Here is a 24937-nt window from a genome sequence, read left to right as displayed (position 1 = left end):
CACACGCCAACTTACACATGACAACCTATACTAGGCAGGTGGCAACAGTCTATACTCTATGGTAGCAATATACGGTTGCATTTTTACAAAATTGTTATCAATGTTCAAAAAGTTCAAATTGATAGTGAACAGATAACTGCGACTAATAAATTGATTTGTGGTGTAAAAACTGGAAAGTTAAGTCGTGTATGTTACAGGTGTTTTCTGTATCTTTGAACATTCTTTAAAATATTATCATTTATCTACAGGAATATGAATTTAGAACCACTAAAATTTGATACGATGGAAGTTAATACATCATTAGCTAAAGTAAGTATAAAAATATGAAGAACTATTTTTATTTATTCTATTGGTATTTCTTGAAATACATGCTACCTTGATCTAGTTTGAATTGAACAAACATGCTTAAAAAGGTTCCTGTGCACTATTTATATATAACTGAAAGTTTTCTGTAGTTTAAAAAATGTCGTTATTGCTTGTGTTATTATTATTATATAATTACAAAAAAAACTGTTTTTCAGAAGTTTTTTGAAGATCATCCTAATTTAGTGGAAGAACCCACCAAAACAGACATAAAGAAGGATACCTATTTAAGAGGAGCTATAGAAGATTTGCCAGATAAATTTAAAAAATTGGCTAATTTAATTGAAAAAAATATAGATCTGTTTTGCCAATTAGAATATTTTATAAGAAAATTTCCTGTGAAAACAACCAAGAATAATGATTTAAAGCTGTTGGTAAATTATTTAAATTACCATAGTCTGTGTAATGAGCCAGTAATGGTTGAAAATATAATAAAGAGTAAGTCGTGTTGTAATTTAACTACCTCTATGTAGCTTAGTTGGTAATAATTATAAGCATTTTGTTTATGCTCGAAATTTCAATGTGTTATATGTATAAGTATCTAAAAATTATATTTTCAACACTGTTAGTCAAACTTTACATTACTAATATGCAGTTTATAATTTTGACGAAAGATTTGCATCTTCATGCATACAAAGTTCAATTGACTCAGGAACTGAAGCCAGCGGACCATGAACAGCGAAGGGAGTTCATTAATTGGGTATTGGAGAGACAACATGAAAATGCGGAATTTGCCAATAAAATCATCTTCAGTGACCTGGCCCATTTCCATCTTGATGGCTTCGTCAATAGGAAAAATTGTCGCAGCAGGCATTTGGGGTGAGGAAAATCCTCGAGTGATTTACGACAAGCAAATGCATCCTCAACGTGTCACTGTGTGGTGTGGTTTTTGGGCTGAAGGAATCATTGGACCTTTCTTTTATGAAAATGAGGCAGGTCAAGCGCAAACAGTCAATGGTGTTCGGTATCGTGAAATGATAACCAGTTTTTTCTTGCCTAGAATTGAAGAAATGAATGTGGAGGGCATGTGGTTTCAACAAGACGGCGCCACATGCCATACAGCCAGGAGACAATTCAATTGCTGCATCAGTCATTCCTGGTCGTGTTATTTCGCGTTTTGGCGATCAGAATTGGCCGCCTAGATCGTGCGATTTAACACCTTTAGATTTCTTTCTTTGGGGTTTTTTGAAGTCCATGGTTTACGCGAATAAATCGACGACGACTGAAGCCTTAAAAGAGGAAATTCGATGCTGCATTAATGAAATACCGCAGCATTTATGCAAAAAGGTCATTGAAAATTTTATTAAAAGATCGTGTGTGTGCTAGCAAAGCCGTGGCGGCAATCTGCACGATGTCTTGTTCCATACATAACCTCTTTCTGTCTACTTTACGATATAATAAAGATTCACGATTTTTTTTTAAATATCTGTTTTATTTAAAATTTAAAAATTGCGTTCTAGTTGGGACACCCTTTAGTTTATTATTGTTATGTTAAGATTAGTTTTGGCTTTATATTCTATCATATTACTATAATTGTAAGGTTTTTAGCAAATGAAACTACAGCATTAGTGAAATTCATGTAGATATTAATATTATTGTCATAGCAAAGTCCACATACCACTTACAGCGACATCGTGGACTACAACTTGTCTGAAGCTTCTTGGTAGTTGATTTTTTTAATCTTTGTGGGAAAAGTGGGCCTGTATAAAATGGAAAGAATTAAATTATGTGAAAAATTATTACCTACAATTATTATAAAACTAATGTTTGTTTCAGCTCCAAGCATAACAATTTCTGACACAACGCCGTTGGTGAATTTGGGATTGTTAGCAGATGTTTTTCTTGCGGAATTTAAAGAGGCAATACTCATATCAACAACAAGGAATGTTGCTGTTTGTACACTTTTTAAGGAACTTTGTGAAGAAGCTGGGTAAAATAAAAACCTTGTTGTTTATGAAATAAATATGTATATGTATAATCATCATTTATCAATCATAAGGAAAAAGACGTCAGGCCCAAAAAATGCACTATACGCCCGATTGCGTTCAAATAAGATTTTTTTTATGTAATTACCAATACTAGTCTAAAAAAAACTATTTCTGTATCTACTAAAGATTTTTCTTCTTTCTATTGAACAACAACTCTTTGTAATGTCAACATATGCAGAGTTTTTTAGAATTTACACTGTACAAATAACATTTCCAAGTACCAGTGCGTTACTTGCAATAGTCTAGTTACTGTCTCAGTCTCTTTTATCAGATTATGTTTATGCTTTCAGCAAAGCAGTGAAACTTATTTAGTTTTAATGATTAAATTGGTTGGTTTTCTTAGCTTAGGTTATCTTGCCTTATAAATATTGCGTTTTTCAGATTATCGGTACTGCTAAAAATAGGGAGCCCGCATTCTGGTAACTTGTTCCATTTTGAAAAAGGTAATGTCATATATTATTAATGAATCGTCATGAACATCAGTTTGTCTCGCATTAATATGAATAAAATGCAATTAGCTGCCATTGATAATATTTTTCTTGTATTACAGATTGCGGAAGTTGTGTGGGAATTATTACCAGAAGATCGGATATAGAGTCCGCTGTAGATGTGTTCTTAAATGCTCCTATAATGGTAATTTTGTAAAAACTTATCACTTCACATACTCTGTGTTTTTATTATTGCTTCTAATAGCTTTGCTCTGTGCGTAAATGACAGTGCCACGCAGGCGCACCTTATTTCCGGTAATTTAATAATGAAACTAACTATTTTTAATTTTTATAGAACAATAATCACTGACTAAAATCATACATATAAAAAGAAATTCACTTTGATTAAGGTTCTTGATAGCTAATTTTTTTTTGTCCAAAAGTGCATCGTGCAATCAGTCTTCTGACTATAAGCAGATGAGTTGTAGGATGATTTGCTGGGAGATATTCCTAATCAGGAATATCTACAATAGCAATTTCTGCTGGGCTCCAGGGATCTTCGTCTTTTGAGATGGTTTATATACTCCAGTAGGTTGAGTTGAACGATACTCCAGCAGTCTTGTACTCTTGAGCGCCTACTTTTATTTCCTCCTTGACCGTAGGTATGCCCAGGTTCATGTACTTCGGCGTTTCTTATAAACCAAGGCGAGGTGCTTATTTGTTTAAGAATGTAGTTTTGTTCTCTTTGAATTTTAGTTTTGTTAGTATCGCATGTAGCTGTAGAAATTGCCATTTTCATCCTGGATATTAATTGAGGTGGTTTGAATGCATTCCGATATTGTGGGAGTTCATAATGTTCTATGGATGATCTAATTATAATAGCTGTGCCTCCAGTTGCAGTGGCGTCGGGATGATTTGTTGAATACACATTATACATAGTTTTGTCCATGTATTTGGCTGTTGGATTTAAGGTGCGCCTCAGAAATAAGGAAGGCACCATTTAACACTTCTTTTTTTTTTAATTATGCTGTATTTATAGCTAACTATTAACAATTTATTATTTTTCAGAATATCTGGGCTGTAAAAATGATATATGTTGAAGAGAGTGCAATCGAACGCTTCAAACAGTCGATTGGTTCGAAAGCTATCCATAAAATCGAAAGAATATCTCAGTTTTGCACTGATACATACCACTACAACGATAAAGTATACTTATTTGAATTTATCGAAGACACAGCCGCCCAACCCTCATCTTCAACAATGTATATTCCCATACAGACATACAGAACTGTCAAAGAATTATTAAGTTTGATAAATACATCGCTCTGTGTTTCTCTATGGTCCAGCGACGTTGCCGAGAGCAACGAAATCGCAAATTCCCTTAAAAGCAGCATTGTATGGATAAATGATTATGGAAATTTTAAAGGCTCTCCGCGCATTGCACAGTCCTACTTCTCCCACCTAAACCTTGATAATAATCAAATCAAAACGAAACTTACACCTAAAATTGAACATCTTATGAAGCTACGCAGTGAATGGGTGAAAAAAGATATTTTTGTTAGGAGAGAACTCGTTCTTGGTTCTTTAAAAGGGAAAAAAATTACAATGAATTTTGACATGGACTTTGTTGACGTTGGCAAGGATTTCATGTGTGTCGGTAAAGTTATGCCCGTCGAAATAGTCTATCTTGAAGATATTTCATTGCAGGAGGTTCTGAGGGCTATTAGTAGAGGTAGTGGCGTATTGTATTACTCGAAGGGAGGTATAGACGAGTATTATTCTTATTTGACCAAAATTAAAGCTCCTATTATGTTTTTGGAAAACGAATTGTCACCGTTATGTGACGGCGAAGTATCGGTATATAAAATACCTTTGGGATGGACTAAAACAATTTGGACGAGTTTTGGCACAATTTTTGCGAATTAGCTTATAAATATTTTATTAGCTATAAGATAATGTATGCAGGTATATTAAAAAATGTTTACTAAAACATGGTAAAAAATCGTAACGAATTTTTGTTAATAGATAAAGAACAATTTATTATTACGTAGTTGATAAGGATAAGGAGTTTGTTTTTCTTACTGCAACTATGCGTATATAAAATATTTTTATACTTGTTTATTTTTATATAATAAATTTTATTTATTTGTTTACATGTGTTTTTTTTTCATCTTGCTTGGTACATAAATAACACCTATAATATTGAACGAAAATGGTACAACTAACATTTGATAAATGTAGTAGAAACACATTTATTTATTTGAAATTAAAATGTCTTTATCAAGAAGTACACGTTCCTTGGCTCAATCAGGTCATAACTTGGATTCGGTTACATCGAAGACAAGCCGTCCCCGGCATGATAAGACTAGACCTGTATCTCCAAACTCAACCTTGAAACTATCGTGTACTTGTATCTATAAAATACAAAATAAAAAAATTGTGGCGCTAGAACCCATTTAGGTCCTCAGTTTTCTGAATCTGTTTCATGATCATTTTTCAATCTAATAGGCAAGTAGACCCACCTACTGTGCATGGCTTTTTGGGCCTACTACTAATCGTGATATTTTCATCGCGATGGGTTCCTTCACTATTCGAGCAAATGATAATTGCGGACGTAGAAAAAGAGAACATTGGTGCACAGCCGAGCATCGAACTAACGACCTCAGGGATGAGAGTCGCACGTTGGAGCCACTAGGCCAACACTGCTGTACTTATATGCTTGCTATGTTTATATTAACTTAATTATGCTTTATACTCGCATAATTAAGTTAATATAAACTTGTAGATCATCTTATATTTTTTTATTTTCCTCTGTTTCACATCTAAGGGCTGCCTTAAAAAAATACTTATTACTGATTATATGATGTAGGTAATCCTAATAAGTAATTTCTTCCTTTCTCCTAAATTTCATTATCATGTTGTATAATAATACAAGTTTAATAACATAAAATAGTTTAAGATACGTATACTTATATACTTACTTTTTTAAATTCTTTATTTCCAGTACTAAATTTATTTGAAACGATTTAGATTGTCGTTACTTAAATATATTATTCTATATCAGGCAAGAAACTTTCCGCCACTCTTTTCAATCGCTAAGTTTTTAATACAAATTGTTTGAACTGGAGCAAATCAATCCCAAGGATAAGGATCATTTAAGTATTCGTCACATTTATAAAAGGCTTTATTAATTAATTTACTTTTAACAAGGGCTTTGAATTTATTTACTGATAGTTCTCTAATTTCGCTTGGGACTTTGTTGTAAAAACGAATTCAATTTCCATATAAGGAGTGGTTTATCTGGAGCCTGGTTGGATCGATCGACTGTCACAGTCTGTCTAATCCACAATCTCAGATTGTTTTCTATCTGTGATTGTGGATTAATAATTGAGTTCGCGCGTTAGAAGAACGCGTTTTGGTCAAAACTTTCGTCGGTCGGTCGGACTTTCGTTTTCTCTGTAGTTTTTATAATTTTATGTTTGAATCTCTTCGTGTATTATGTTTACCTATAAGTGATTGTCATATTGAATACTGTATTTTATTTTTCTTGTACCAATCTATACTGTGTCGAGCGTTGGCAAGCTTTTATCATCATAAATAATCAATAAGCCTAAAATTCGTACAAGACTGTTAATTTTTTCTAACTGAATTGTCTTTTTTTTAAACGCAAGAGAAAACTGAACCCGTTACAGCAGGATTGAAACCACTGAATCAAAGAGTTAAAAAACCTTATAGGTTAACGTAACATGATAAGCGATTTGTCAGCACAAAGTTAGCATGATTGCAACATTGTGCATGTGCGGCCTAATTTCATTAAATTAGCCTACCATGGTAAAATCGAAATATAAGGGGAGAGACACATCTATTTTTCTAGCTGCGCATGGGTGGTTAATTATTATATAATCGCAAAATGATGTAGGCATTTCTATAGATGTTCCTCCATTATAATGCTTTTTAATATCTGAATATTAAAAAGCATTATACTATCCTATATTTAAGATTAAAAAGTAAAGACATTTTTGTATAACTATAAAAATATTTTTTTTTTATTACGTAGGTACTAAATTATTTTACGCTCTCTTTTTTCAAGGTGCATATTGTTGATATGCCGTACAAATAAATACTATGACCGTCATGTAAGACGTAAAACGACACTTTACACAGTGTAGACAAACCTTTAATTTGTATAATGTTTCGCAACTATACGCAAATTTTTAAACAAATATTGTAATATTCTAAAAAAAATTACTAGCCTTCGTCTGTGGTTTCATTTTCTTTGATAGGTATACCTACCGGATATGATAAAGGAAAGAGGAAATATATTTGAATAGGGTTTAATTTTAAAATGTATTTACAATATAAAAAAGAGATCGATTACGGTTTCCATGGCTTATAGTAAATCATTATATATGGTCTAGAGTTTCGATCCCAGGCGAAAATTTTGTTCGCCGTTCGGCGTTCGTGTATAATAATAAAACATCTTAATTTAAAAAATTATAAATGGAGTTGTCTAAGTAAGATAGGAAGGCCTATTACATTACGATATAGTAAACATTGTAAAACAGAAACGATTATGCCTCATGTCACATTATGGGGTAACAGGACTGCAAAATATATAGGGCGAGACTCCTCAAATATGGCAAGAAGTATATAGAAATAAAATTGCAAGACAAATTATTTATTTCAATTAATAATTTAATAATTGCACGTGTAGTGTTTATAAGGGATTTAATAAAGAAAATATAAAATCATTATTTTCTTTGACCCTGGGATCCCCTATAGAAAGGTAGACTTTCCCAATATAATGGTCGCTAGAATTTTGGATAGACCTGCTGCTGCTCCTATCAAAAATATTGCCCAAAACTCCTTTCCAGTAACGATCATACTCAGCTCTCTATCTATTATATATTTACATTCATGCTGCCAATTTCTCTGCTAACATTTCCGTCCAACAAAGTAATTCAGCTTTTTGAAATAGGATAGGTAATAGAAACGTACACGACACGTTTCTTAGACTTAATATTTCTCATAATTAGACAATAGGTCGCAAAACTACACGGTCTAAAATATCTTTGTCAAATGTCAAAAGACCTTGTTGTTGTCTGAGACAAATAGCACGATTCTCGAACTCAGTTAATCAAAAACGTTTTCTAAGTTCCGCAGCAGATTTGAGCGTATTTGTAACCCCTAGATGGGGCATAGGGCGTCCACAGTGAGTCTCCATCCAGTAAGGTCTTATGATTAATTGATGATTTCATTTTTAACCGATTAACGCCCGAACCCAATAATTAATCAAAAATCCAGATTGTTTTCAATCTGAAATCAAACCGTGACAGTCAATCGATCCTATCTGCATCCCAGTAACCAAATGCTACGAAGACAATCCATTTTTGGCGACGGATAGAATGAAATCTCTTCGCTGTTTACACTCATATTTGATAATCAATATAAAACAAATAAAGTAAATAAACCGTAAAAATAATATTAAAGTATACATGTCTATGTTTTAAACATATCAAATAGCTTTTTAATTATTTTAAAAATTGGTGTAAGTTTTAAATCTTAAGCATAGCACAGTTGAACTGTCATTTTCATACAAAGGTATATCCAAATACACCGAACCGACCTACCATGGATAGGTTGTATCGACAGACGGCTATTACAATTCGTCGATTGGTTATTGGCACACTTTTATCAATATTTGTATTAAGATGTCTATCTCAGATGGTTGAGATATGGATTGAGATAGGTTATGGGGTTTTTCCTGGTGCTTAGAACATAATAATAAACCAGTAGCTTATAAGGTCTGGGTATGTTTCGTGATCCTTTTTTTTAAATTGGCAAATTGGTGATCTGTGCCTTACACGCCGTTGACTTCTTGGGTCTAAGGCAAGCCGGTTTCCTCACACTGCCTTTAACGTTCAAGCGACTGTTAAATGCACATAACCAGAAAGTCTATTAGCGCATAGCCGTTGATCGAACCTACGACCTCAGAAGTTAGAGTCCACGATAGTGCTAATGTTCGTAAGTGTATATTTAATTTGTATCCATAAATTTATCAAAAGTCAAGAGTATGATTTAATTCAGGTTTACTTATTTCAACTTAGACATTTTTTGAGATTGAACATAATATGTAATTTATGTATATAGCTAGTAAAAAAGAAAATTATTATTTTATCCTTTAGATTTTATTGGTGGGTATTTAAAGTCTGTTTATTTTAAATAATATTAATTAAGTAGTAATTAATTAGTTTGTGTATTATATAGTGATTTTGAACTTATTCTGAATAAATGATGTGCTATTTGTGATTAGTGTAATAATAGTGGTAGGTATGTCCTTAATAGACTGGATATTTATTTTATAATATACATATTTTCCATAGCCTGTTCCATAAGTAATTTAAATAATGTTTCACATTGTTTTAGTAGTTTTGGATACTATTTAAAGTAAACAAGCATACACACAAATATTTTCTTTACTTCATGACAAATTAAAATTATTTATAAATTTAGTGGATAAATAGCCTATATTATTCATTGATTAGTACGATTATGTTTTGTAAATATTATTTAAATTAACAAGCGATACCGCAATATTAAACAATATATAACATTATATTACTGAAATTGTCAAGAAATGCTAGATAGGCATTTTTTTCGTATAAATAATAGTCGGGTTTTAAATCGAACATTAATCAATACATATTCACCATGAAGACGTGTCTACTGTTACTCTGCCTCGTGGCAGTCTCGACTGCTAACCTTCTGCGCCAGCAGTTCTTTCCTCAGTGGGACATGGTCTTCCAACCCTTGGACAACATCGACTACCAGAACTTCGCAAGACCCGAGAGTCAAGAACGCGTCAACTATGACGACTACGCACTCCCCAGTTCCACAGAGAAGAGCTCACCATACTTCACAAAAACTATTCAACGTGAATCGCCTAAATATGGAGATGTCATCACCTGGAAGGGTATCCAAATCGCCGCTGGACCGAAATCAACATTCAACGACAAGAAGCACATCGTAAGAATCTTTGACGACGCCTACAAGACATTGCAACACATCACCGATGATAAAAAGAAAACTTACCATGATGCCTACGAAAGGTACGAACAAAATAACTCTGAAGAAGCCAACATGAACGCCACTCAACTTCTCATGAAGCATCAATATTCTGTTGAAGAACATGTCGTCAGAACTGATGACGGATACATTCTCACCATGTTCCGTGTCCTACCTAGAGAACATAAGGATGTGAAAGCCCCTGTAGTATTCCTGATGCATGGGCTCTTCGGGAGCGCTGATGACTGGTTATTAATGGACAAATCACTCGCTTACATGTTAGCTGACGCCGGCTATGAGGTGTGGCTGGGAAATGCCAGAGGAAGTAAATACTCGAGGAAACACGTAAGCAAGCATCCTGCCCAAGCAGATTTCTGGAAGTTCAGCATTGACGAAATTGCTCACCACGATTTGCCAGCAATGATCGACTACTCGTTACGAACATCAAAACAGCAAAAACTCTTCTATGTAGGCCATTCGCAAGGAACCACAGCATTCTTTGCCCTGACTTCTACTCGCCCTGAGTACCGCAACAAAATTGCAATGATGTACGCACTCGCACCCATGGTCTACATGACAAACACGCGAAGCCCATTGCTTCGTATGATGTCTCCAAATAGTCCATTTTACGATTATTTACAGCATCAATTTGGATACGGTGAGCTGAGGTTAAGCAAAGAGTTAGTTCACACTATAGGAGGCAATATGTGCCAAAACCAAATTGGCTGCAAACACATCTGTGGCAACGTTAACTTCGTCGTGACTGGCATGGACCCAACAAATATGGACGTTGATTTAGTTCCTGTAATTATGAGTCACGTACCAGCAGGAGCATCGACGAGGCAAATCAAACAGTTTGGCCAAGCTGTGGCAGCTAATGAATTTAGAAAATACGACTTCGGTGCGGAAACTAACACACAAGTATATGGCAGCAGTCAACCTCCAAGGTACAATATGACAGATGTCAAAGTTCCAGTGGCTCTATACTACAGTGATGAAGACTGGATGGCGCACCCTTGGGATGTAGAAAGGTTGCATCAGGAGCTACCCGATGTGAGAGACTTCTACAGAATTCCCGATGAACACTTCAATCATATGGACTTCCAATTCTCACGCAGAGCCCCTGCAGTCGTCTATCAGAGATTAGTTGACTCCATAAGAAATTACCACTGAGTAAAATTACTTCTTATAAATTTAATTACTAAATGAATACATTAGTATCCAATATCGGTAGGCCTTGTGTAAAATACGTTATAATTAAGATTTTTTATTAATAAACCGTCCTTAATTTGTGAAAATACGTTTTATTCAAAGCTAAACAATCCCTCAGAATTATTATTTAGTTTATTTCTATATAGTTCAAAGAAAGATATATTATTTATAAAAGTCTTTAATCCAACCTGTATATATAGTGTAGCTACGAGCAAAGCAAAGATAATTACCACAATTATTAACGATGTTAATGTTAATGAATAATTGAAATTTGAGTCATAAGTAATAATATAGGACATACTAACATATCTATAGTACCAGTATAAATACATAACTTATTAATTGTGGACATTTCGGATGATATTTGATATATTATAACTAACAAAACAAATGATGACTTATTATTAAACGACTACGTAAGTGGTGCGAAAGAATAGTAATTTAAGGCAGAATTTAGATACACATTAAAGGCGGGAAGCTTTGAAAATCGATGTGATTAATATTTACTTAAAGTAATATCAAAATCATCCTATAGAGGGCATTAGTATATTCGTAAACTAGAAATTTTTCATCTTTGTTCTTTGTTAGGTATGACGATTGACGACACATGGTTTCGGAATTCGTTTCGACAGATCGACGGAATACAATTATAATTGGTGTCAAATGTCTTATTGGCCGTTTGACGTTAAAAATGATTAGGAAACGAGCTGAGGGAACAAGCCATTTACTAAGCCCACGCTTTGTTATGACAAGCGTTTTGATAATGTCATTATAGCGTTGTCTGTATGAACGAGAAAAGGCGAGATTTTATTGGGGTGTGAGAAAGAGACAGTTGCGCGGCGGCGCTGTAGCGTGCTTCCCGCCGTCCCCCGATACGGCTGTCAGTCGAATAAATACAATGCAGTTGTGCAATAGTTCTTGTTGATTTCTATTATTTTTACTAGTTTTCACGCATTATATCATCGTTTTCTTCTTTTTGAACAATTTGTGTAATGAGAAGTGATCAGTAACAGTTTGCCAGTGTTTATTTTCTAAAGTGTACAAAATTTATTTCACCAATGGAATAGAAGAAAATGATACCACCTTCCATCGGCACAGCACAGGAGAACCAGTCCAAAATGACCTATCAACAACGACGAGATCTTAGAGAACTTACTAGAGAAATCATCAGAGAAGCCCGCGTTTCGAATAGTCAGAAGTCAATGTCGCCTGGAGGTAAGAAAGCCGGTCAAAAATCAAAATCGAAGCCACGTTTCCGCCATGGATGTCACCGTGACGAGTGACGGCCTGACATACGTCAAGGTGACATCATTAAAAACTTTAATTCCCATTTAATTTATAATTAAAAACTGCTTTAAAAAAGGTTTTGTGGAACGGGTGCAGTTTAGTGCCGATATCTAGGTCTGTTACGTCATCTAGGCGTTCGCTCTTACTAAACTAAAATGGCGCCAACGCCGTTCGTTGCTTCATAACTCCGTCAACGCTACCGTGTTTTATCGGTTACTGTGTTAAATGTTATAGTTTAATGTAGTAAATGTTTAAAATTTGATCTGGTCAGTGATAATATAAGTTAAATACTTAGCTGACCTTTACGATAGTGTAATTTGGCACGTGCAGGAGTTATTTTTAGATAGCTTGGACGTGTCGCATTGCAGGACAAATCAATAATGGGTATGTGGTTATATGGTTAAGTTTTCTCAGCATAGTTTTGATTGTCTTTCATTTTTTACGATGTTTATTTTGTTTGTTTACAATTCGCTATTGAAATCTTGATGACTTTTAGAATGTCGTAATGACATAAAATTGACAGCGGTCAGTAAGACAAGATGGCGGGGAAAGGTAATTTTTGGGTGTTCGCTTTAGTTTAATCACGCGGTCCGCTAGGTAGCGCTTACCATTTGATTGGTTTTTGGTGAGAAAATTCTGCAGTAAAATGGTAATTTTGACAAGGAAATAAGTTTATTTTTTAAATCTATGCATGAAAGGTTTTTTGTTTACCCTGGAGATTTTATACTTTTAAAAAAGTATGTCACTCAATAATGTTGGTAATTTTTATATTATAAAATATAATTATAATATATTTAGATGTTTTAGCTTACATAAAGAACTTAAATTAAAATATGTAAGTAGACTTGGAAAATTGAAACATTGGAGTACATTCTATACTTCTAAGAAGCAAATAGAGATGTTTCTGTAATTTAATTGTTTACTATTTTTAATAAAGGTACATAATTAAAAAAATCTTATTCTATTTCTTCTTTTTGATTCCATCACTAATAAATAATGCTAATGCGAGTCTTAGTATTGGGGAAGGGTTTATAATAACTAAAAGTTAACAAACTTTACCTCAACTTCCAAAAGATAACATATCATTATTAAAATTAGGTCATAGATAACAGATTTTAATTTATTATATGCTGCACTTTTTGTTTAATGATAGGATCCATGTTTAAGGTTTTAATTTCAAATAAAATTATATATATATGTATTCATATTCTACATCATATGACCAAAGCCATAATAAATAACAGTAATATTAAACTATCTTATCCTTGTTTTAGCTCGAGACAGGTTTGCCTCCACATCTTCCACAGATGAGAATGAGTCTGGCACTGATGGAGAATCAGAGAGAAAACCAATCACCATTTCATATGGAGGGTTACCCATGACATCGCAACAGGTACAAATTACAAGTTAAATTTAGTGAAAATTTTCACTGGTTTTATTTAAATTGTTTTGAATATAATTAACTATTTCAAATTACCAAATACCAATAGAACTGCAAACAAAAAAGCTTATCAAACACCACTCTCAGATAGTTAATAGCAAATAAAATAACTGAATTTAATTTAAATAAAATTTTTACCAGGGTAACATAATAATTCGCAAAAGGCGCGGTAATTTACCAAAGGCGTCGGTGAAGATATTGAAACGATGGCTGTACGAACATCGGTATAATGCATATCCAAGTGATGCTGAAAAACTAGCTCTTAGTCAGGAGGCCAACCTAACGGTTCTACAAGTATGTATATTTAAAAAAAAACAATAGAAAAATAGTCCATTTTGTAGAAGTAGTTTTGTTTAGAACAGACTAAATTAAAATAAATATAACCATTGTGTAAAATTAAATTCATCATTTTTTACCAAAGCTAGCTTTATTTATTTATTTATTTATTTTACTTATATTAATATTGAACAATAGGTATGCAACTGGTTTATAAACGCCCGTCGACGTATTCTGCCCGAGATGATCCGTCGCGAGGGTCAAGATCCGCTTCATTACACCATCTCAAGACGAGGTCGGAAACAACTCAATTCAAGCGATGCAGATGCTGAGGTTGATGCCAGCGCTAGCAACCTTGTGGTCACTGCCTGGGACGGCTCAGAGATTGAGGTATTCTTTTTTCTTACAGTTTAAATAGATAATGTTATATTGAAGTGAATGATGATCTGTAAATAGAAATAGCTTTAAGGGGTTTTGTGTATAAATTGTTATATTGATGATAGTAAGAATGTTTCACAGATAACAGACAGCAAAATAATATGGTGGAACTTTGGCGTCTTAGTTACACTAAATTGTTTTCCATCCAATTATAAGAATTGACATCAAAAATTGTATTAAAGAGAGAAAAGTAAAGAACTATTTACTGGTTTGACTTGTCTATGATTTGGCGATTAGTACCATGAATCTATCTTTTTATCGCGGGGATGTATTTGGAAGATAATGCTTGTCACAATTTAGCTAAAAAAAACCATCATTATTTTAGTCACCACCTTAGTATAGTATCACTATACATATTTCATTAAAAAAAATAGGTTATCAGATCTTTATATAATTCTACTCACTACTGTATGTGCGTATGTCACTGAACTCCCGGACGGCTGTACTCATTTAAATGATTATTATAATCGTTTGGATAGTGTTGAAATATCTCGTTAGATAACATTTCTCGGGTCCGCTAGTGTGTGATATGGATATTTTGTGCTCATATGTTTATTTCGTATTCCAAGTATGATCATCACTTGTGGAGGCGGCATGTAACATATAGGTTAGGTAAATAATGTTTACAGGTATTTGATGTCGCTTAAATTTTTCAAGAGTACTTTACCTCAATATCATTTTTACATACTCGTTTGTACTTGGACAGGGCGATGGCGAAGGCGAGGGCGGCCGGGACCACGACTACGGCGATGGTCTGCTCGTGTACCGAAGCGATGGCGAGGGAACTGACCGCTCCCACGACGAATATTCCGAGGACAAATACGATCCAGCCGTTTGGCACTCCGTCATCCGCTACGGTGCTGATGACGCACATCCGGCCGCGCGCGGGTACGTACTCCGGCCTCACTCAATTTTATTCCCATCACTTACTCTAGCTACGGATTATAAATCCGTTCTCGCGAGATCTTATGCTATTTGTCGAGATCAAGCTCGAAGCGTAACACACACAGAGACTTGGAACATTGCAAATTTTGGAAATTTTCAATTTGAAAAATTTGCTAGAAAATTATCTTACGCAAAGAAATTAAAACCATAGTCAAACTATTATATCGTCAACAACTTGATCTATCAACTAAACATTATAAACATTTTGATATATAGAAGTATTTATGGAAATTCTTGATTACAGCAAGGCAATTTAAAGGGATGAAATGATGAGAAATTAATCACAAAACATATTTATTAAGTAATAAATATGTTTTGTGATTAATTTTATTATTTTAACTCTCCCTATTATTTATATAAAAGAGAGTTAGGATCTGTTTCACAAAGTCCGGATAAGTTCCAAATAAGCTATTCAGTACTTATTTGTAGGATAAATAGTATTTTTGCGTTTCACGGCTGTCAGATAGCGCTATACGTCATGAAATGTGAAGTATCTTATTTGGAACTTTTATCTTTCGAATAATTTATGTGTTGCATAGCTATTTGGCACTTTATCCATACATTGTGAAACAGGCCCTTAAGATGATAAAGACACGTTAACTATGGTGACCGATTGTGAAAACCCAATATGACTTATAGGTGACCTTAGTAATCATATAAAATAAGTAATGTCTTTCTTTTTAGTCTACTTAAGTGCTGTACTAACAAAACATTAAAAAATCTTTACAGATCGGCAGCGGTAGTGACGGTCCGCACTATGGACGGTGAAACCGTCGAAGGCGAAGTTCAGATGGAGACGGATGAGGCGAGCGGAGCAGACACGAGTACAGCCAGCTGGCCCCAGATTGCCATTCCGCCGATGCCTAAAACCACACGCCGTCGTCTTCAGGTATCTCTCGAGCTATCTACTTATAGGCGCATACATCTTAAAAATTTAGATATAAATTAATTATTTAAAATTAATTACACGCAATTCTTTGATTTTGTGCGTTTCATATAAGGCCTTAATAACTATTAATAACAAATATATTTTTTCAATTGTTGCCAAGATAACCACTGTCAAACTCTTCAGCTTCATAATCATTGTCATGGCTTTTGTAGGCAACTACATGGTCAGTTTCTAGCTGGTTTTCTTATTTACCAAAGCAGGCTGGAGTTTGAACGCTCTAGTTCAGTGTTTCCGATGTGGGTCCCACTCCCCACAGGGGGGCAATTCTATTGTTATGGGAGGGGATGGGTATTCAAAAATTTCTTTTAATTATTTTGACAAATTATTATGTATGTTGAATAAAGGCTACTGTGGGACATGGCACAAAATGTGGGTATCACTGTTCTAAATAGACTTAACGCTTAGATAGCTACAGTTCCAAATTTAAAATAATCTTATGTCTAACATGAATTTGTATTAAAATTGAGAGATAAAATCTTTATATGAATGATAAAATTATCAGGTTGTGGGAACGAGCGTGCCAGAGACACGTGTAGAGAAAGACAAGTTCAAGTGTCTGTATCTGCTGGTGGAGACTGCGGTTGCTGTACGCCAACGAGAGAAGGAACAAGATGAACTCCCCGTCTAGGGTAGCAGGTTCGATTTCTGACCAAACAACTTTCGCTTATTTAATCAAATTTACGTTCTACAAAAAATTCAGTTTATACATTTAAATTGTGAAGAAAATTATTATGTTTTTAGAGACAGTTAAGAGAAAGTTGTTCCATTTAATCGAAGTATACCAATTTTTTATCATCATTATACTTCCTGAAATAACCTAAGGAGGAAACCTATTCAACATGTAATAGTTTTTTTTTATCAGTTACAAAGTAACTACAATATTTTAACTCAGATTTTTTTGAGTTCTAAAAAAGCTATGAAGATGAATATAACTTTGCATGGCACACATTACTTCCGGAGATTTTTCTCAACAATATATCAATGAACCAGAATTTACTCTACAAATAAACTCAAGTAAGATTGAGATTTAGTAACAGTAAATATTGGAAAAAGATATAATATATTCAAAATGGTTATTTGAAAAACTTAAAATGTATAGAAATTAGTTTTATAGTGATTATTTTCTTTGTATGGAGTAGATGTTTAGTGGAATGGACTTATATTAATCTGTGAAAGTAAAAATGTAATCTTATATACAGTACTCTATTTTATCATAAAGTCTTTAAAAAATATATGGCAAAATTGTAAAATTACATTCAGGTTTAGTACTAAAAAGTGAAACCAATTTGGTGGCGGATATTATGTCGAGACGGTTTCTGGGGGAGTTTGAAATTCAAGGATATTAATTATGATTTTGTGACTAAATAATACTGTAAGTGGGCGAGGCCTAAATTATTTCTATAAACCCAAGTAAAAAGATGAGTCAAAAAATAACATCCTTGGTATGAAAATACTTTTTCAGCACTAACATCAAGGATTCATATCAGTGTACGTAAACTCGTTACTGCCTAAGTGCTGTATCAATGTATTTTGAATTAATTGAATACATATGTATTAAAAAAATATCGGTTGATTCCTTATGTGGTTCAATTTCCAGTCAAATTAATTTAGAATTACACTTGGAATTGTTGATTGCAGTTCTGTAATCTATTTGAAACTTCTTGCAAAGTTCAAGGAAGCGCACCTTATAGGTTGGTAATGTAAGGTATAAGGAGAATACAATAGAATAATTTACACAATGATAACCCTTGTAACAGTCGACCTGTCATGAAAATAGTTAAGTTAATACTAAGGTTCTCCTACACACAAGTTATCGAGAGTGATTATGATTGATTATACTCTGGAATACGCTCTTGACTGAAGTAAAACTCAGTTAAACCAAATCCAATTTCTCATGTAAAAATGGCAATTACTTCATCAGAGGCAACATCTTCAATTTTTGCTTTGATTTATTCGAGATACACAAACCTGAATATTCGATTATAAACGTAAGTTGGATATTATTTTTTTCTTTCAGTTTTCTACTATATCCAATCAAAATAACATTGTGTGTAGGATAGTATAAATAAAAATAACGTATCTTTATTACAAGTTAAACGTGTAATTTTAGTTTTTGACCTGAGAATGTAAGGCATTTTAGTTTTCACCGAAATACAGTTAGAATATTTTTATATTTAGACCTGTATATACTTGTGTAAGGCTCTAATTTGTTAGTGATTTAATAAAATATGATTTCGCATTGTGAAGTTTAATTCAACCAATCCTATCCTATAAGAACGATAAAACTAAATTTCATACACAGAACACTAATTTAAAAAGGTTTTATTTAATATTACTGATGTACAATGTCCGCCTTATCATACAAGCTAGCTCTCCTTTTGGCAGCCTGGCCCTCCAGAGCAGGTGATTTTCTTTTACCTTCCTCTGCTTTGTCACCAGCCTCTTCTATCACTATATCTTGAGATGGTATTGCCATTAACATATCAAAACTACTGGTGTTTTTATCGAGTTCATTTTTATCTGAAAGTTCGTTCACCTAATTTCATATGAGTATGGCAAAGCAATTACGTCTTCAACTTATTATTTCAATATACAAAATATAGTTAATAAAAAATACATGTAAACTTAAATGAGACATTTATTAAAAACTAAATTAAAAGCAAAGAGAAAAAAGTGTGAAGAATCTCTCATTCAAATGGGAACATTGTGCTGTATGAGGGAGTCAATTAATAATAAAAACTTTATTTTAAGTGCAATTTTCTAACCCAAATTTTGTTTCATAACTTGTTTGAGTCTGAACTCCTCTTGAGCCTGTTTTTGTCGCCTTTTTCTTTCAGCGCGAGCTACATCATCGTTCGCCTCCTGTCATGAAGGTTTGTAGTTAAAAATAAATTAAAAACTCAATTACAGCTAAAACTGACAATTAAACATGCCATAATTTCAAACAATTTATTATTATAATAAAACATGTATTTAATAATGATACCACACAATATAATACCTATTGTAATTCCATCATTTATAGCTATCGCTTATTTATATATAGAATTAGGATTTTGAAGAGTAAATTTCTACAAAACAATTAAAATATATGGTTTAGAAGATCCTTGCTGATATTAAAAAAAGGATTAAAATACAGTGATGATGTCTGAGATTGGAATACTTATGATAACTGTAACATTTACTAGTCAGGACTGTTAAGATTTTATTATATATTTATACTGCCAAGTTCACGTTTCAATAGGAAATTAACAAAAATATAAAACTTACAAACATTTTATGTATTAGGCATTTACTGTTTTTCTTACTAACAACGTTCATATAAATTAAACAAATAGCTTAAAAAATAAAGTCGATAGAACGTTTATGATGAACTTGGACAGTAAATTCTGTTTAAAATATATAGTTGACATATTGAGTTATCGGCCATTCTACTGAAAACACATTATTGTCATAAGCCGTAAGTATGACTTAAGGTAAGTTATTACTTTTAGTAGAACCGCTAAATAGATATATACCTTTAATTAGAGAAACATGTAAGAGATGATACATTTTTACTTCTAATAAATATAAAGTATCCATACACAAAAGGGAATTATTGTATTTTATAATTACATATTACGGAAACATTTTTTAACATTTCAAATTTTACACTGACGCCCTAAATCACTCTTTAATATTCCTAAACACAAAGCATCAATAATACCCACATCCTACCGAACTAGTAACATTGAAAAAAATCGATAAAAAATAGTGTATTTCAGTAAAAATATACTTACTCTAAGTGTAAATTACTAAGTTCGAATCGCGTGTTTAGAGAATATACGATACATTATGTATATCGCTGTATAAGAAAACGATGTATTATGAGCAAAAAAGTGATGTTCATTAGTGAACAAAAGTTAAAATTGGCAAATATTGGACAGTATACAAATGCTTATGATTTGGGCGCGGTTGGTTCTAGACCACTACTAGGTGAAGAAGGCTTAGAACCATCTTCTGGGAACTGTTTCTCAACCTGTTCGGCCACCCATTTCTTAACCTTTTGCTCCGTCCAGAAGCCATCATAGAAGATCGTGGGCTTTATCCAACAGCCTTGATTCTGTGGAAGATAATTTGGATCCATTTCGGGGCCGTTTGGGCCCTGTCTGCATGCATTCTTGCATTCTACCGGCGACCGGCTGTTCACGACGAGATTCTTAGGCGGCATATTGAAGTTCAAATTAACGTTACCATGGTGACGGTCGTACGTTTCGTAAAAATGCCACGGGTATTCGTAGTAATTGTGGTACATGGTGGGTGCGTGGGGGATTCGCGGGGGCGGAGGATACATGGGGGGTACCATGCCCCCCATAACTGGGAGGATAAAACTTACGTTGTTCGGTCGCACGTGAGGGGCCGGGGGGGGCGGCGGTGGACGCTGTACCAAAGGGGGCCTGTTGGCTGCTGGGGGCAGGTTAGCTGGCATTGGGTGGGCCTTGGCTATGGGGGGTGGAATATTGACAGCATTCTTGATAGTTGGTGGTGGAGGACGTATAGGAGTCACACTCGGCACATTAGGTATATTCTTAGCAATTGTTCCATTTGTTTCTTCTTTACGAGCTAAGTTTTTGGGTTCAGTTGGTTTGAGTATTTGAATATCTGGTTCTGGCGGGGGCACTTCTACTTTGTTTGTTTCCAGTAATTCAATGAGCTCTGTGGACACAGAACCTCCAAAGCTTAATAAGGTCTCACGGAGTGCATTTGTAACAGCACACTGAAAACAAATGTTTCATTTAAAGTCTGGTTAATAACCAGTAAAGTTAACATAGTAAAAAAAAAAAAGAACTCACCTTACGGGCTCTATGTATAGCTGAGCCTTTAGTGATGCCAATAGATGTTGCATATCCAACATTTTCCCGATGTATATCAAAACTCTTTACAGTAACATTAATAAATGCAGCCACTCCAGCTGTGTATTTTCCATTAATTAATTCAACAAAATCTGGAAAGACATATCAATAAATGCATTTTATTAGCACAGCAACTACTAACAAAATAAAAGATTTTAGAGCAAGTTATCAGTCCTTAAAAACTGACAAAAATTATAACTAACCTACAGGTTAGTTATTGCACATAATATGAGGTATACCTCAAGGATTAAAGTGATCTATCTCTGTTTAATTAAGAAAGTATCACAGCTTATGTATCATCATATATGTTTGTCATTATTTTATAAATATATTAGGGCTTTTGCCTGGGTATTAACATGTTTTCTATTTATTAAAACAATAGTAAAGAGATATTTACCCAAGTCCTGCTTTGTGACCATCCAATTCCAATTATTAAAGCCCCATTGAGAGTGACCAAAATTTATGAGTTGCTGCCGTCTATGCTGAGGATCCCATTCATCATCCCCTGCTACTTCTGGAGACATTGAGCCGTCAGGCTGAACACAAATTATTACTTTGTAAAATAGTTATAGGTATAGAATTGAAAGAAACAGAATTCAAGCTACATTGTTTATAACTCTTAAATATTGTTGACAAAATGTACTATTATTTGACAGGGAAAAACCTACAACTAGTCTAATTCTTAGCCTTTGAGACTATATTCAAGGACGGAAATTAAGAATTTTAGAAAACCAGCAAACAAACATATGATTAATAAGAGTGGGATTCATCTACGATTTTTTTATAATTGATTGATTATTATTGATTTCTCACAATAGTTAGCGAAGGTAAATGTTGTAAAATAGTGTGTATTAAGTTAAAAGACTTTTTATACCATTTTTATATTGCAGTTCGCAACGGGGAATCCTGGTTTACGCTGCATTTTTACAGACGCAACTTAGCTTAGCTGGCTTAGGAAGCCATTATAAAAAATTAATGTGAATTACTACTAAATAAATCAATTTCATTGGATTCAAAACACTATTAACTTTATTTACCAGCAAGAAGACACTATAAAAAGAGTTAAAGGGCGTACAAGTAACAATTCTGCAATTGTTTAATTATTTTGTAAAGAATTCAGAATTATTGTATTGGGTAATTTACGACTGACCGACTGACAGTTGACACTAGATTGTTTGACATTGATTTACTAATGCAATGCGGAATGCCAATTGCATTACAGTTTGTAATATATAGCCCAAGAGCCCACGATGGTCATGCTTTTGCAAGGTGGCAAATTCCTAGCGTCAAAATTTCGCAACATCTTCCCGTCAAAAATTCTGTAGTCTGCGAAAAAAAAGCTAAAAGTTGCATTCGAAACTCAGCTTTTATAAAATAACGAAGGTTAGCAGTCGTGCGCTCTTGCGCTATGTACCACCGAATTCGGTATTAATAGAATTTTGGAAAAAAACGCGGGAAGCTTCGCATTTGGCGGGCGCGATTTTTGTTTGAATTTTCTTTCTTGAAGTTTTGGGATCCCATATTCCTTTTTGTCTCACCGTGGCGAAAATGGATTAAATTACTTTTTAAATTTAATAAATAAAGTTCTATTGATAAATGACATACCGCCATCTTGGCGAAGTCAAATAGTGCTGCCATTTTTAAAACCGTCTAAAATTCGATCTGATATTAAATCATACTGTCCTATAGTCTTGTCATCGGTGATAACAAAAGTAGTTGAACATTTAATTAAAAATCGGCTTGAATTGTATATAGAAAATAATAAATATCAGTCACCAACTCAGTTTGGATTTCGAAAAGGTAAAAGTGTGTGTGACAATTTAGGCATATTAGTCACGGACATTCGTTATGCTTTCTCAAATAAAAAGTCAGTAGTCGCAGCTTTCTTGGATATTAAATCGGCTTATGATAATGTTTTGTTACATATTCTAAAGGGTAAATTAGATAAATTAAAGGTTCCTTATTTTTTAAATAATTTCATTGTAAATCTTCTATCAGAGAGAAAAATTATTTTAGATGTTGGCGGCCCTTACATGCCTAGTAGGCTGGTATGGAAGGGCTTGCCACAAGGGTCTGTGCTGAGTCCTTTATTGTACAATATTTATACACATGACCTAGAAAACTCTATCGGAGATTCAGTTAGTTTATTACAATATGCCGATGACTTGGTTATTTATGCCTCTGATAAGTCTGTAAGTAATGCTGAACAAAGTGTCTCGTCCTCTTTATCTTTCCTAAAATCTTGGATGGATGCAAATGGCCTAGATCTGTCTCCCTCAAAAAGTACCGTCGTACTTTTCACTAAATCCAGAACTCCTCCCTCACCAACTATAAGATATGATTGCGATAATATATTACCCGTCAATAATCAAGTAAAGTTCTTAGGAGCTATACTTGATTCTAAACTAACAGGTCAACCACACTGCGAATTTGTGGTTGGTAAATGTGAGCGACACTTGAATATGCTGAGATGTCTCAGTGGAGTTTGGTGGGGTGCTCACCGGGCCACATTGAGGTTGGTGTATAATGCTGTCATTAGAAGCGTTCTTGATTTTGGGACCTTTTTCTTAGTACCAGGTAATGTAGCAGGCTTTAGAAAACTAGATCTCATACAGTCTAGGGCTTTGAGGATTGTTTCTGGTGCTATGAAATCGAGTCCGGTTAATGCTCTGCAAATAGAATGTTGTGACCCTCCATTAAACTTAAGCCGTCAATATCTGTCAGATAGATTCATTTTTAGAACTGCCCAGTTCCATAATCATCCCCTCATTTCCAAACTGGAATCTCTTTCTCAAAAATTACCCTCTTCACATAAACCTTTACCTTGTCTATTAAAAAGCTTTCTGAAATTTAAACAATTACAAGCCCCAACTCATTCCTTTTATATACTTCCCCTATTTAGCTCTTCTTATGATTCTCTACTTCTTTCTCCTGAGATATGCTTTTCTATTGGCATTGAAAAATCTGATTTTAATGCCAATGCAAACTTTAATTCCAATGTCAATATGAAATGGCCTAACTGGCATCAAATGTATACAGATGCTTCTAAACACTCCAATGGGTGTGTTGGTGTTGGAGTGTACCACAAACAGTACAACATAGTTCAGAAAATAAAATTACCTCCAGAATCATCGGTCTTTACCGGTGAATGTTTTGGACTACTAAAAGCTCTTGAATATGTGCTGTGTTTCAAACTCAAAAAAACCGTTGTATTTACCGATTCCTTAAGTGCATTACAGAGCTTTGAAAAATTCTCACTTAAACTAAACCCATTCTTTCATGTTATATTTTGAATGTAGGAGAAAGCTGTTGCAATGCCAATTACACAACTATTTAGTATCATATATTAGGAAATGTGAAAGCTGACACTTTGGCTAACAGTGCTACTGTGACCGGTGACGTATACCCGTACAAGAATTTTGGCCATGGTCTTGCTGCTTTGCCCGGCATATATCTCCACAAATCGTGGAATATGTGTTGGGAAAAGAACGGCCGGATTAAGGGTCGTTTCTTGTATGCTATACAGTCTTCCGTTCCCAGGAAGCCGTGGTTTGCCAAATTATCGCTTGGTAAAACTGCCACTTCTACTATAATCCGTATGCGTCTGGGACATAACAGCATTCCAGTTCATTTACACAAACTCGGTATCGTAA

At 34.0% G+C, this 24937-nt stretch overlaps 4 protein-coding genes across 8 annotated transcripts; 3 read left to right on the top strand and 1 right to left on the bottom strand.

Annotated features, from left to right (window-relative positions):
- The first annotated feature begins 69 nt into the window (after window positions 1-69).
- On the top strand, window positions 70-4885 carry LOC110994843. 3 transcript variants are annotated; one of them, XM_022261722.2, is made up of 7 exons: window positions 72-176; window positions 249-309; window positions 522-801; window positions 2140-2293; window positions 2733-2794; window positions 2902-2984; window positions 3848-4884. In XM_022261722.2, exons 2-7 carry the CDS (start codon window positions 253-255, stop codon window positions 4703-4705), a joined length of 1494 nt encoding a protein of 497 aa, XP_022117414.2. In that variant the 5' UTR covers window positions 72-176; window positions 249-252; the 3' UTR covers window positions 4706-4884. The 3 variants fall into 3 exon arrangements, with proteins under 3 accessions (XP_045484602.1, XP_045484605.1, XP_022117414.2); XM_045628646.1 differs by having other exon boundaries at window positions 70-309; XM_045628649.1 differs by having other exon boundaries at window positions 71-309; window positions 525-801; window positions 3848-4885.
- Window positions 4886-9470: 4585 nt separating this feature from the next.
- On the top strand, window positions 9471-11142 carry LOC110994935 (lipase 3-like). The gene has a single exon (XM_022261868.2). It carries the CDS (start codon window positions 9491-9493, stop codon window positions 11015-11017), a length of 1527 nt encoding a protein of 508 aa, XP_022117560.2. The 5' UTR covers window positions 9471-9490; the 3' UTR covers window positions 11018-11142.
- A 748-nt stretch (window positions 11143-11890) lies between these two features.
- On the top strand, window positions 11891-18631 carry LOC110994937 (iroquois-class homeodomain protein IRX-3). 2 transcript variants are annotated; one of them, XM_022261872.2, is made up of 7 exons: window positions 11891-12271; window positions 13618-13736; window positions 13926-14078; window positions 14259-14450; window positions 15205-15386; window positions 16173-16332; window positions 16895-18631. In XM_022261872.2, the coding sequence occupies exons 1-7, from the start codon at window positions 12130-12132 to the stop codon at window positions 17018-17020; spliced, it is 1074 nt and encodes a 357-aa protein (XP_022117564.2). In that variant the 5' UTR covers window positions 11891-12129; the 3' UTR covers window positions 17021-18631. The 2 variants fall into 2 exon arrangements, with proteins under 2 accessions (XP_022117564.2, XP_022117565.2); XM_022261873.2 differs by lacking the exon at window positions 11891-12271 and adding an exon at window positions 12376-12727.
- A 67-nt stretch (window positions 18632-18698) lies between these two features.
- LOC110994936 (DNA repair protein RAD52 homolog) lies at window positions 18699-22451 on the bottom strand. 2 transcript variants are annotated; one of them, XM_022261871.2, is made up of 6 exons: window positions 22159-22451; window positions 21682-21820; window positions 21225-21376; window positions 20768-21148; window positions 19158-19254; window positions 18699-18912 (listed from the first exon to the last, which is right to left on the bottom strand). In XM_022261871.2, the coding sequence occupies exons 1-6, from the start codon at window positions 22204-22206 to the stop codon at window positions 18725-18727; spliced, it is 1005 nt and encodes a 334-aa protein (XP_022117563.2). In that variant the 5' UTR covers window positions 22207-22451; the 3' UTR covers window positions 18699-18724. The 2 variants fall into 2 exon arrangements, with proteins under 2 accessions (XP_022117563.2, XP_022117561.2); XM_022261869.2 differs by lacking the exons at window positions 18699-18912; window positions 19158-19254 and having other exon boundaries at window positions 19297-21148; window positions 22159-22450.
- Window positions 22452-24937: the final 2486 nt, after the last annotated feature.

Source organism: Pieris rapae, chromosome 1 (assembly GCF_905147795.1).
Source record: "Pieris rapae chromosome 1, ilPieRapa1.1, whole genome shotgun sequence".
Lineage (NCBI taxonomy): Eukaryota > Metazoa > Arthropoda > Insecta > Lepidoptera > Pieridae > Pieris > Pieris rapae.
This window is presented reverse-complemented; position numbering and strand designations above follow the sequence as displayed.